At 46.1% G+C, this 14,314-nt stretch overlaps 1 protein-coding gene across 1 annotated transcript in view; it reads left to right on the top strand.

Moving 5' to 3' along the window:
• The first annotated feature begins 14,117 nt into the window (after positions 1-14,117).
• SESN3 (sestrin 3) overlaps positions 14,118-14,314 on the top strand; it is a 45,631-nt gene continuing 45,434 nt past the window's right edge. The window contains exon 1 of the mRNA XM_050331388.1: positions 14,118-14,302. Coding sequence (XP_050187345.1) covers positions 14,207-14,302 — 96 coding nt within the window. The 5' untranslated portion in view covers positions 14,118-14,206. The remainder of the gene's footprint in view (positions 14,303-14,314) is intronic.

The raw sequence follows: 14,314 nt of genomic DNA, 5'->3' as shown, positions 1-14,314 counted from the left end.
CTATGTTTCAGCAACTACAGCAGAAGTGACCAAATGCCTACCAGAGCAGCTTGTAGCAAAGTGCTGGTGTTGCATATTTTCAATTAAAGCAGCCATTTGAACATCTTATTCCACCGTGGATTTTTCAAATCAGGTTTACATCCAAGGACCTGCTTTATTTGAAACAACTAGACAGAAACATTAACAAGAATAACTTCTCATAGCAGTGGCTGTTATAAAAATACTATTGTTCAAAATCTCCATCTCACTTGTTGGATGCTATCCCTTTAGATGATGATTTTGCAGTACCACTGGGATATCCTGTGCGATGCCCTTAACTAAAGAGCATCTCTGCTGGCAGCTGATTTTTCTGCTGGTGGGGGAGAGCTCACAGTACAATATAAGTAAGAGTACAGTCAAATCAAATGGTTTCTAGAGTGCACCACTTTAGAAAGAGAGATCCAAAAGTTCAGTTCTCAGCTGTGCCCATGACCTGGGCTATGACCTGTGCCAAGTCACTTCATTGTCTCATGCTTCCATTTCCGTTCCAACCTTTTTGCATTTATCCTTATGGCTTGTGAGCTGGGCAGATGAGTTTCATTGTGTCTGCACAATACATACTAAACCAGAGCTGTCAGCCTGATTTGTGCCTCTTGGCACTGCCAGTGTTAGAGTTCTTGGGGGTTTACTGAAGGTCTGCATGTTTGGAGGCTCTCCTGAAGTCTCCTTTCCTGGGATGTTGCACTGAATTAATTTTTCATTGAAAAGGAAAGTAGATTTTTGAGCAAGCTTGAAAAGGCAAGCACTAGCAGTTCATACTTCAGAATATATGTAGAGGTGAGGTGGTGTTATTTTGGGTATGATAATCATTATTTTTAACACTTGGTGTTAGCAGAATGGCAGTAACACGAAAAGAGCACAAATGACATGCCTACAACAGTAAAATTATTCAAAATGCTCCTGTTTCAAAGGCACTAGACAAACAAACATCTGACTACCATGTTTCAACAGTATGGAAAACCAGTTAATTTACCAGGGGTTGCATAATGTGTCTGCATATTCTCTTTACAAAGGAAGATGCTGCCATTCAAAGGCTGTGGGGTTGTCGGTGGGATTTTATTATGGTTTATCAGGCCAGCCTCACGCTCCTCTGCACTCTGCCACACACAGCGCTGGCGGCCCAGCGCTCCTCCCCTCCTCCAAACAGCACTGCCGAGCCAAAATCTGCCTGCTCCCTATGTGCTGAACAGGGCAGCTCTCCAGAGAGTAAGAAAAGGGGCTGGCAAAGAGGAAACATAGACTTTCTATTTTTTTGTTGTTGATTCCATGGCTAGCTTCTTATAGAGTGTGACGTCCACTAGCCTGCCTCTAAAATGGAGATAATGAGTAATTATTCTGCCAATAACAATGTGTATCTTTATTTAATTCTCCTCCCAGAACCCTAGTTGCCAGCAGGTGATGCAAATGGCCCAGAGTGGGTGACAGGGAGCAATTGCCAATCAGCTGGGTGAGTTCTGGGTGCCTGCGAAGGGTATACATAAACCACGCCGCCAAGGTGACACCTCCCAAAAGCCACCTCACCCACTGGCCTTTTGGGAAGGTTCTGGAGTGGGAATCATCACCCCAGAGAGCTGAGCACAGTGCAATGTACTGGGGAGAGGTGGGAAGCCCAGGGGCAGGGCTGCAGTCCACAGCCAAATGCCTCCCCTTACATTCACTTGCCTGAATAAAATACAAAAGCAGGTTTATGGAATTGCCCCTCCCAAGGTGGGAAGAGAAATTGCTTGCCCCAGGGTCACCCCTGGAACCTATGGAAAAGTCCAGCCTGCAGGCAGATTTGTGAAGGGAGTGAGAGATGAGACCTTCCTCAGATCTTATCCACCTGTATACAACATCCTGAGACTGCAGGGGGAAAAACTTGTTAACCTACAAATAATTTGATAACTGTGCTCAGATCCATCCTACCTTGGTAGTTTATGAGTTTCCCTGTGTATCTGACACTGGATGGGTGCACAGCGCAGCCCCACCGTGCCAGCCACCGCTGTGCTGTGCTCTCCCATTGGTACCTGCTCAGTCCCAGCTCTGCATTAACTTGGCGTCAGATCTCGCTGTGCTGGTGTGCTGTGTACAAACCATTACATGCAATAACAAGCAAAGTGCTGCTTGAACCTTAGCACAAAGAAGCAAAAAGCCAAAACAATAAATGCATTTTCCACAAGGGCAGAGACAGCAGCCTTTGAATAGGAATTGCTGGATCGGCTTATGACTCAGCTGGCTGCTCCCAGAGCACTTTAGCACATGCTCAGCTTGGGATGGCAGATGAGGCTCTGCTGGCTTTGTTGGATTCAAAGTGAAATGCACGCAGAGATGCATTGTAAAGAATGTGGTAGCGGTCTGCAGCACTGTTGGGGCAGTGGGGATGTGCTGCCCACACATCCTCCCTCCAAGCAACGTGGTCACCCCAGTGCAGGCAGCCCCTCAGGAGGAGCCCGGGTGTGAAATGGCGGGCGAAGGGCAGCCCATGCTGCACACAGGGCTCAGCACGGCGTGGGGTGCAACGCACAGGACTCGCGGGATGCGTTTCACCACCCGGGTCAAGCCCTGCTTGTTGGAGTAGGAGGAGGGAACCAGCCCAGGCGCCAAAATGTCTGTGACTCTGCTTAGATCATACTTATAATGTTTTTCTGCACAGGGATCTACGTAAATAGAAAGGAACCATTCATCTCAGCTGGGAGGACTGGCAGCCTTTGGAGTCACCCTGTCCACTGATATCCAGCCACCTTACTTCTTGCCCACTCTTTGATTTCTGCCCTCCTCCCCCCACCAGCGCTGTTCCCAGGGCATTGCCTTCATGAAGTGGCCTTTTGTTCATAGGTGCCTGAAGCCGACGTGCCTCTTTGACTGGCTGCTTCATTTCATGCTGACACCCTTAACTGCTGGTTTCATCTTCCTGGTAGCGATTGTCTCAGATGAAGTTTCAGTATCGCTGTTTCTCATCTGCGGCTTGAGAGTCCCATTTTCAGCAGCCAAAAGCCAAAACCCTTGCACTTGCCTGACCTCTGCAATTACCGGCAGGACTCTTGCTTCACAGCACTGCAGCCTCTGGCCATGGGGAACCTTTGGAGCAGGGGCCATTTGGATAAGGCACAGGAAACATGGTGCAGAAATGGTGCAGTTTGTTTAAGATGTCTAGTTCTTCCTGCAGTTTCACTCAAATTCACTGCTGTGACCTCACTTGCGATTACAGTGTCATTTGAAAACTGCCTGCCATGGCAGAGTGCCTGTCCTCACCTCTGGAGCGTTCTTCTCATTTTCTACTTTTTTGCTTCTTAATCAAAGAGAAAAGTTGCTAGCCACCCTAGGCTGCAAGTCTGCTGTGGATCTTCATGGGCAAGAGACGCAGCAGAAGTGCAAAGGAAAGCATTAAACAGATTTAGGGGATTTCTTCCCTCCAGTGCATATCTGTGCGAGAACTTATGCAAGTCTCCTGGTGCTGCTCAGGATATTCTGCTAGATGCACACCACCTTTAGTTTTCATTATACCATGAGCATCCCTGTTACTTCAACCAGCAGCTTTTAATAGCTCTTAGGCAAACCCCAAACATTTGCCAATGCCTTCAGTGGTGTGAGGAGCCTACAGCATGCATTTCTGCCATCCTTTTAAAAGATGAAGAGCAAGGCATCTTAATACTTCCACAACAGATTAAGTGGGAAAATGGCAAACCCGCCACATGCCTATAATGGTCTTGCACAGAGTAGGTCTGTTTCTGATTTCAGGTAGCACATTTCAGCTCCAGCATGTGGCAGTCAGGGCTGGAAACCCCCTGTCATGCTATTGCTGCACTGTGGGCATGTTCAGGCCCAAATGTAAACTTTGCAGATCAGTAAAGCACCCGAAAGCTGGTGGCCAGTGCAGTGCCCATGGGAAGCCTGGCATTGGACCAGATCTCCATAACTCCAAGTCCCCTGGAAATTTTGCAGCATTTTGGCAAGACATTTAGCATAATCAGAGGACCTGCTTGCCTTCCTACAGGCTCTTCTAAGGCAGATCTTTGTCCTCTCTAGAAATAGGATGCAATGAGATGAAGGCCTATGGTTCTGCTCGTTGGCTGGAAGAGGGATAGGCATTTAACCCAGCAGTGAGGAAATAATTGGCTCAGCTCATGAATCAGCCCCAGCACACCACTGTCCTGTGTGTCAGTACAAGCTCTAGGAAACACAAGCTTGTTGATCTGGGCTCCATGCTCCAGCACAGTCTATGGCCATGCCTTGGCTTACCCAAGATAAGAAATAATCTCCTCTTCTGACAGCACGCCATCTTTCAGGGGTGGATGCAACCATGGTACTGAGAAAGAGAGAGAGAGAGAGAGAGAATCTGCAGCTTTTCCCCTGTGCTAACTAGTGGCAGCTAATTAGATGGCTAATGTCCCACCAGGCCTCATGGCTGTCCTGGGAAACCATGACTTGGCTGATCACTTCAGCATGAAGTGCAGGAAAAGTGTGGATAGCAGAAGAAAATGAGATCATGGTAAAACTATCACAGTCTTTCTTGTAAGAAGAATAAAATTCATTTCTGTCAGTCACTCAGATAACTTCAGACACATTGTGCATGATCTCTTGAGTTCTTCCCATTGGTGCCACTATCAAGAGCTCAGCAACCACATCAGCTTTGTCTTCAGTTTGAGTATTTTCCTGTTTTACTTTCTCTGCAGCTTATCAAGTACAGACACTGTTCTTTGATAACTCCACAGATAACTGCTCTTTCTGGACTTTCATTTTCACCATTCATGAAGCACCTTACATGAGTGGATCTCCACGTACTTCAGGAAGCATTGAAAGGGAGTATCAGGAGGCAGATGGGGTCAATTCTCAGACTTGCATCATGCTGCCCTTTATAATTACATAAAGCTTAAGGACCTTCAAAGCAGTCCAGGCATGGGAAACAAGTATCCAGTTTCACAGAATTACAGATCCTGACTGCTTTTCATGATGAAGGTGGATGCTGGTGAGTATTGTGTCTCCAGAGAATATTTCTTCCACAAAAGAAGACACAAGAAGTCTGTGGCAGTCCCAGAAGGCAGCAGTCAGCTGTCCCAGCCCCCTTGCCTTGCTTTAAGAGAGAGCCTCAGCACACAGAGCCAGTGGAGACTTGGGCTCGGGTACCAGACGGCTTAGGAAGATGACAGCATTTTTAGTATTTAGGAGTTTCATTACTGCCCGGATGCCCACCCAAGACAGATGCCTCCACAGCAGCCAAGCAGCATCCCTTCTTGTTTCTGGGTGATCTCTCATGTCCATCATCCCAGTGGGAAAAGGAAAACATGCTGCAGACAGGACTTGCTGCGATATTTTTTTTTTTACCGGACAACTATTTTTTCCAATCTTTTCCATATTAAATATCCATTTCTCTGCTTTGGGACAGCTATCTATAAATCTGCAAACCAAAAAATGTGATTTATTCACTTGTGACCCTCCCTCTCACCCACAGTCAAACAAGTTGGCAATGCTTTAACAACAGCTGCACATGGCAGCTCAGAACACAACCGACAAAATTACCTGGCACAGTTGCAAGTTGTTCACCGCACTGACAAACAGTTACCAGTCACTTTCTTCTGCCTCCCCTAGCTTAATCCTGTTACAGACACCGCTTGTAAACCACATCCTTCTGCTGCAGTATGACTTGTTCCCACTGCTTACTATATGTTTTCTCATTAAATGCATGAATGCCATGTTTTATCGCAGGGAGAAGTCGTCGTGGAGGTTTGGAGGATCCCCAGTCTGCACAGAGGATGTTTTGCCCACCAGCTGCAGGAAGTTGCTTGAGGCACCAGGACCCCCTTTGCCTTTAGCCAACTGCTATCTTCATCCAGTGGTGGACTTTTTGGCACTCTTTCTCCAGCACTGTTGGCTCACACATTACTTGCTTGATAGCATGTCACTGCTGCTTTACTCAAAGGAAATCTAACAATCCTGCCAGAGAAATAAGGAAAGAAATTTACTTCTCATAAACTGACTAGAAAGAGACAAATTCTCTGCCTACCAACAGGAACGTGCCTATGAATAGTCCCTGAGTAAACACAGATTGCATACTGCAGAATGACATCGAGCATGGTTACTGCCAGCCATCTCTTCCTGAAATTCAATAGACATTGATATTTATACCCAGCCTTTGAGGTTTAGCATGCTTCAGCACAAATATACATTTATTAATACCGCATAACACCAGGCCTTATCGACTCTTATTGAGTCTCCTTTCACTCACAGATATACATATTTTCCAGGACTGTCATGCTCGAAATAAGTTAGGCCAGGAGCGAATGATCTTTTAACAGAGTAAGTAATATGCTTAAGGCCACATTCAACATTATTTCCCTTACTTCCCTTGACCAAAGTGATATTTATAGAGAGGTCTACATTCTGCTCAGCAGTAGATTAGTGCTTATGATATATGACTCCAGTGGTTTTAGCAGAGTGTGTCTGAATGTATATTGACAAAACAGAGAGTGTGAATTTGGCCCAGAATTCTCAGAATAAGAGCACTAGGACTGGAGTTGTGCCAGGGAAGAATTTGGTCCATACTGCTTCTGAAGCAAGAGAGCCAAATAATACAAAAAGGAAGCTGATCTGTAGTCTGTTTACAAGAAAATCCATGATCTCTAGTGATTTAAAGAGTCCAGATAGAAGAAGGTTAAGTTTCAAAAGCAATACAACATTACTAAAATAAGTTATTTCTCCCTGTAAATGGACATTTTAATAAAAATGAGGACAAATAAAATTCTTAAGACATGACCTTGCTGTGGAAATACAATCCTTTCATGTTTCCATCTCAGATCCTGCTCCTGTGCTGTACAAAGACATCACTTTGCCTATAAAGCAGTCATTCCTCTGCTTCTGCTGTCCAGCATTCTCCCAAACCTTTGTCAGTATAAATGCTTCAGAGTCAACAGTAAAGTAGACCAGTCTGTATGCCTGAGGTTCAGTTGTACCAGATGGATCTGGCAGTTACCAGAGCAAGGTGCAATGACCCCTGTTATTATTTATTTATTTGCCCAAACAGCAGTTGGTTTCTGCCATTTCCACTCAGGAGTCCCAGCAGTGAAGCAGTCAGTGACTGCCAGCACCAGCAGAGCAAGGTGTATTGATTAGATTCTTTTTTTTTTTCCTTCCAGACTGAGCCTCCCTTTTCCCTCTCCTGACATTATAAATAGAGCTCACATCTACTGCAACGCCAGGCTGAAATAGGTCAGGGAGCCTTCAAAGGAAAATCTACATGCAGGAGTCATGCATTTCCGTCTGGCAGCAGACAAACAGGCAGGCTAGAGGAGACAGGAGCAGAAAGGAGTTGGCTGATGTTGGTCCAGGGCAACTGCTTCTCCTTTTCTCTTGCTCTGCAGTGCCAGATGGCTGGGCCCATCGTGCTTGCTGTATTTTGGTGTATCGCAGCAGGCACCACCTGGCTGTGCAGGAGGGAGGGAGGCAGAAGTGCCAAGGTTAGCAGGTTGCATGGCTCTGCACAGGCACACTGTGCTGCTTATTCAGTCGGTCAGCTCCTCTGCAGGGGTCTTTCTTTAAGTCTGAATCTCAGAATTTGGGACCTCTCCTGTCCAAAACATCCCCAGCATCCAGACAGTGATCAATGAAAGAAGAAAACACACCATGCAAACAAGCCTTCAGCACTTCGCTGATTTTACTGGGAAAGATCCCATGTGCTAACTGCCTCCACTCACACGCCTAATTGCTTCTAAGTGTAGTACCTTCTGGCAAAATCCCACTTGCACTGACACTCTGGCTTTTCAAGGTGTAACCATCAGAAAAATAATTAAATAGGGTAAAAATATTTTAAAAATAAAAATAACCCAAGTCCATAACAGATGCAAATCTTTCAGCACTTCAGTTCTTCTTTGTCCAGAAACAAAGAATAAAACTATGCCATAATTCAGCCTGATCTTTCAAAATATATATGATCATATCTCATGGTCTTCAGTGAGAAATTAACTTAAACTATGTGCCATATACCAAAAGCTGCTGAGTTTTGTATTTGTTTTTTCTGTATTTTTATTTTGTATTTGAAAATAATGAAAGCCATAACTTTACCAGTGAACACAGGAAGCTAATTTCACTGATCAGCTCCATCCTTAATGTGTCATCATGCTGTACCAAGTGCTTCATTTTCAAAATACAAATAGACAAGTTCACTGCTTGAGAAGTTTTAGGGTTTTTCAGTCAGACAAAGACATTTGTGTGCTTTTCACTGGCCAGGCACAGACCCGAGCCAAAGCAGTGGGAGGAAACAGGCAGCAAAACCCCAGGTTCCAGTTCACCTCCCCAACCAGCAAGTATCTGAACCAGCTGCGTCCTGCTTGCCCTCTTCTGTCTCCTTGGCTTTTGAACTCTTGGCCTCATGGTATCCTGTCTGCAAAAGGAAGGCTTGAGGTGCTTTATCCAGCCTGACATGGTTAGGTTGAACTCTTCAGTGATATGTAATGTAGCCAAAGCAATGCAGCCAAGGCAGGAGCTCCCACTTTCCAGCCTAAGGCCAGCAGCATTTCTGTCTTCTGGAGGAAATCTTGCCACTTGGACCAAGGCCCACAGCACTGGAGGACACCTACCTCTCACAGAGATGTCGTAATTGCATCTTTGATGCAGGCACACACGTTTAGGAGAGGGATGAAACCTCAGGCACATCCTTCCCAGTGCTGCAACTTGTGCCTTGTGTTGTGGCTGTGCAGCCAGTGCAGAGATCCAGACTTGTCCCTGCTCCACGTGCATGACCCCAGGCATCTCTGTGAACTCCACCTCCAGTCCTGGAGAGGAGAGGCATTTCTGTTACCAAAGGTAGTCCTGCTGCTGTCATTAAATCTGCATGGTAGGATTACCTTCAATATTAATAAGAATACATTACAAGAGATTACTTGCAATTCTCCTTTTGCAGGGCGAAAGACCAGGGTACTTTTGTTCTGCTTTTCAGAAACTTTTTTTTTCATTTAATGCATTTCCCCACTGTATCACTCCCAAAAATCATACAGGCTGAAATACTTCCAAAGTTAACTTGAAGCGTAACATATTTTTTTTCCAGATGATCCCTCTTTATGGACTTGCAGCATTGGCCAGTGTGGTCTCAGAAGACTGAATTGAAGTAAACAACATGTTGAAATATATTTAGAGAATTATCTTGCAAACCACAAAAGAACATGAAGAGAGAGAGAGGAGAATAGGTTTCTTGGTTTTGTAGTGATTTCATATTTTTTAGAGTTATTTAACTGTCAAAGAAATTAGCTATTAAAAAGGCATATTAGGTCAGTGAGAGCAGCCCTCATGGGCCAGGCTATAATTGTTTTTTATGATAAACATAATTTCAAGTGCTTTCTCTAGTCAGGGTTTAAACTCTGCAAATGAAAAGGCAGGCACCCCCACCCTCAAGGAAGAATTCCACAAATCATCCCATATCCCTGTCTCACACAATTATCTGAACACCCATTTTGCAAATTAGGATGTGTAATTGTAAGGATGGGAAGTCATTTTGTAGTGGCAAAGTGTGCATAATATCACTCAGGGCACAAACTTTACCTGTTGCCCTTCCTTCTCATAACAACACAATATAAATTCTGTGCAAAGGATATTAAAACGGCATAACAAAAATTATGATAATGACAGCAGGACTATCACTGAATTGACATCATGTCAAGAGACTGGATTTTTCGCCTGGAGCAACTACATCTATTTTTCTGTGTATACCTGTTCAGTATGGCTTTACTGAGTGACTCATGGAGTCATGAAATGTAAGGCATGTGACATGTGTCAATCACCTCATTAACCAATGCACATAGATCTTTACTGTGGCAGGCAGACAGGGAGACTGGGTAAGGCTCCAGAGCTGGCTGCTCAGGCATGCTCTCTCTTCCTGCTTCTGGGCAAAACTTGAGGATCTTTTAATTTCGTGTGGGATTTCTAGTCTTGCAGCAATCCAGTCAGGGCTATTGCATGGCAGCTGCCCCCTCCCATCCTTTCTCTCCAAGCTGTCTGTGTATCCCAAACGTTTTCACTGCATAATAAGTTTGATTTTACAGCACTTGATCTTGTCAATCCAACCTTTTCAGGGCGCATCAAGCTGTTCATTAATGTATGAACAACAAAAGCACTACACGCTATTAGAGTAGGTGCATATCTTAGGGAAGCCTCTCGTGGGTTTTGCAAGCACTCGCATAGCATCTGCACAGCTCACTGCAGCCAGGCTGACTGTTCTGGGACACACAGCGTGGTCAGTACGGTACAGTCAATCTACAGAGCATCTTCTTTTTGCTCTTGAAATAAGTAGATGTTTATCGCTCTGTGCTCTCTCACAGAATGGTGGTGCAGTGGATGGTTGTTGGGTGTGATGCTTTCTGGAAGACAGCAGAGACGCATTGTGTCCAAATTCCTGGTGGAAATATTGCAGCCCAGCAGAAGTTCAAAGCTGGCATCACACTGTTAAACCACAGTATGAGTACTTGCTCTGGGGGAGGAAAGCAGCTCGATATTTGGATGCACCTGTGTCTCTGAGCTGATCCATTTGAGCCATGTTAGCTTGAAGGCTGCATAAGGTATTAGAAAAACTTTGACCTTCTAGCAAAGGCCATCACACCTCATCCAATTCTATGGCAAGGGCAGCAGTCCATGCCTGGCTGCAATGTGTCTACCAAAAATGTACCTGATGATGTCAGGAGGCAGAGAAATCCTTACTTCCTTTGGAAGTTTGTTCCTGCCTTCTTTTTCCATCATGGTGCTTGTTTTTTAAACTTTGAAAAAGTTTTGATCATTGATGATAAAAGTCTATTTAAACCAGGATGTGATGGTCTCTAACCAGTATGCTCCATGTCATCAAGATGGATAAAAAAAGTCTCCACCATATCCTTACACAGCAATAGCTCACAGTCTGTCTAGGTGACCTCAGCCAAGAGGACTGATTTGGTTTACAGAATTGTTAATCTTCTTAAAATTTTGAGGCGAGTCAAGATGCTGTGCTGCTTGTAACTCAAATAGATCTTAATTTTAGCATTCTGCTTTCCTTAATGACTCATTAGCTGGGCAAAAACTGAAGGAAATCCACAGCAGTGAATGGAAAGTGAGATGCAGTTGGATCATCTGCCAGACAATTGTAAAGGAGCACTGGATATTTTTGCATACTTCTTTGAGAAATAAGTTTACAAGGAAAACTTTCAAGAATGTGGATATGTTCACCAAGAAACCAGTTTGTACAAAGACAGGCTTTTATTCTGCAGTACTTATGCACATGTTTAGCTCAAAATGGAATGATTCAAGAGCTCAAAATCAGGACCACATGCACAAGCCTTTGCAGGCAGCAGGACTCTGCAGATGGCACATACACAGTATTTTACAGGATTAGTGTTACAAAGATCACGACAGTTCATTTCCAAACACCACATCTAGACAGACTTGAAAATTCTGATACTCTCTCTAGTTTATACACTAATTATGTGATACCGGGTAAGCACTGTGTCTGGCCCTGTTAGGTATACTTCTGATCTCTATTAGGCATTAAAATTGTTTATACAAAGAAAATGTAGTGGGAAAAAACGAACTTCAGAAAAGATATTTGAAAGAATTTTTGTTGGGTGCAAGAAAAGGTTTTAGGCAGCTTCCATTTGCTGTATTGTTTCCAAAAACAATGAAACCCTTTCAAAGTTTATGCTTCTCTTGACATTTCTCAGATACTAAAGTAGGGAAAGGCAAGACTGGGAGCCACAAAGGTACTTAAGTGCTTATTGTTTAAGTGAGGGTTAGTCCACCAAATGCTTCAAGCATCTGGGCATGCATGTCCCGCTCTCTTTCACAAGACCTTTGTGGCAGAACAGAGACTAGATATCAAATTTTTTTAATTTTAAATTGCCTTACAGGCCAGCCTAACTTTCATGCCTGGCTAATGCCAAATTTTCCTGGGTTTAATGGACTTTGCTAAAGATCTGAAGTTGTCACTCAAGGCAAAAATAGTTTCAGCAGGGGAATGGGACCCCAACTACATTTCTGAGGATGTCTAGTCATGTCTACTTGCCATTGTTGACATAAAATAAATGAATGGATGCTATTAGTGAAATCTGAGTATTTGCCAATGTTCCAATGTTAAAAGTAAGGAGTAACACAGCCAAAATCTTTCCCTTATATGTGTTTCAAACTTGCCTGCTACCATCTTTGCCAGTGGGTTTGAGTTTCGAACCAGACGCTTTAACAGCAAATGACTCAAAGTGATCTTACTCGAGCTGGAGAGTGAACTCTCCTGTGCTTGTGGCTTAATAACTCTGATCCTCTTCTGCTTCTTTTAAAAATTCTTATTTCAGATAACATTACAAGGGAGTTCAGCAAGAAACAAAAAGCCATTTACAGCATTCACATTGTTTACTTAAATATTAGCATTGCATTCATATAAGATGATGGAAACTAATCTGTTTGGCTACACTTTTTCCCTTGTTTAAACAGCACCATGCTGCAGTATGTGGGATTCAGACATGGCACAGCAAGTACCTGCACTCGAGTAAACTGTTTTCTCGTGTTGAGATGCCATTTCTAGTACACTAGAGACAACCCTTCTCCATTTATTCCTCTCCAAGCATTTTGTATGGCTGCCTGTGCCTGTAACATTTGGATGCATTCCATACTGAATTGAATGGCAGTAGCAGAGTCCACAGAGCGCCAGTCTGCTGAAGGCTTCATTGCCTGAGGAAAAGATCCCTTTGGAAACTCATGGAGGGGAAAGGATGGAGGAGAATGTTACTGTGGATGGGGTTTTGTTTACAGTGGCAAAGTCTGATCTGAGAAACTTTTCAAAGTTCTCAAAGACAGTCAGATCTAGGTTCAATTAGTCTCCTTTAAGAGATGTAAATTACTAATTGCATTGTGCCCTTTTTAGCCAGTCAGTTGACTAAATTACACAACGCTTCATTTTGCAAAAATACAGAGTATTCCCAAACAAAGCAGATCACAGTTCTCAAGCAGCTGATTTAAAATCGTTTTGCCAGGAGAAACCTTGAAAACAATATAGCACTCCAAATCTGCTTAGAAATTTCATAGGGTAACAGCGTTCTGTTTCCATAAAATACCCAAATCCTTCTATATCATCATGTTTCAAAATAGGAATTATATAACGCTCGACACTTAATGAACCTTTATTGACGTGGGTACGACTACTCATGTTAAAGCTCTTCTATGCGCATTTAAAAGCTAAGGAGCACACGGGCAAGGAAAACTGCAGCGATGCCGTGATGCAAAAGAGAGGTTCATAGCCCAGCTCTCCGAGCCTGCAGATTACAGATTTGCCTCTGTCCTAATTATACACTCCATCTCCGCGCATTAGCATGGAGCCCAGAAAACCTGACTCATCATTCCTAACAATCCCGGCGACCTGAGGCAAACACACACACACACACACACACACACACACACACAAACATACACACACTCGCATGCGTGCTCTCAACTTCCCCTAGAGCAAACACCTCATGCTGCTCTGCCTGGCAGCAGGGCAGTCGTGTCCCTGCATGTGCAGCCCGCCGCCCCGGGAGCGCAGCCCGCCCCGCGCACAGCCAGACCCCGCCACGGGGAGGGGACACCCGGCAGGAGGAGGGTGGCGATGGCCGGGCACTGGATCTGGCCCCGGGGCCGGCAGGCCAGCAGGCAGGCGAGGCGGGAGGCTGACCCCAGGCTGGGGATCCCTGGGGACGCTCCCGGAGGGAGCGGGAGCGGGATGGGGAGCGCCGGGACCGGCCCGCGGGGAGCCGAGGCCGCCGCCGAGCCCCCTGCCCTGGGGGCGGGGCCTCCGCCGCCGCGTTTGCATAGCGCTCACCCTATTGGCCGGGGGAAGGCACGCGCCGAGGCACCGGCCCCGCCCCGCTCTCCCCAAGGCTGCCCAGAGACGCGGCCGGCCCCGCCCCTCGGCAGTGGAGGCCCCGCCCCTGTCCCCGCCCCCTCTCTCAGGCTGCCCGGAGATGGGAGCCGGGCAGGGCGCTGCTCATTGGCCGGCGGCGGGCGGCCCGTCGTGATTGGCCGGCGGTGTCGGCGCTGGGCGGGGCGGGCGCTGCGGATTGGCGGGGCCCGCGGGGGTGTGAGCAGGGGGCGGCGGCGCGGAGCGGGCGCTGGGGCCGCGGCCGGGGATGGGGGCGGCGGGCGGCGCGGGCAGCTGAGCGCCGCGGACACGGAGCGTCCTGCGCCTCCCGTCCCGCCCGGCCTCGCCGCCACCATGAACCGCCTCGGCTCCGGGCCGGTGGGCAGCACCACCGCCGCTGCCGCCGGGCAGTACCGGGTGTGCGGCAACTGCCGGAAGGTGCCGAGACAGGTACCGGAGGGC

This window comes from Myiozetetes cayanensis, unplaced genomic scaffold (genome assembly GCF_022539395.1).
Source record: "Myiozetetes cayanensis isolate MyiCay16 unplaced genomic scaffold, myiCay2020 scf5-8, whole genome shotgun sequence".
NCBI classification, from domain to species: Eukaryota; Metazoa; Chordata; class Aves; order Passeriformes; family Tyrannidae; genus Myiozetetes; species Myiozetetes cayanensis.
Note: the sequence above shows the minus strand (reverse complement) of the source record. Positions and strands in the feature narration are given on the sequence as shown.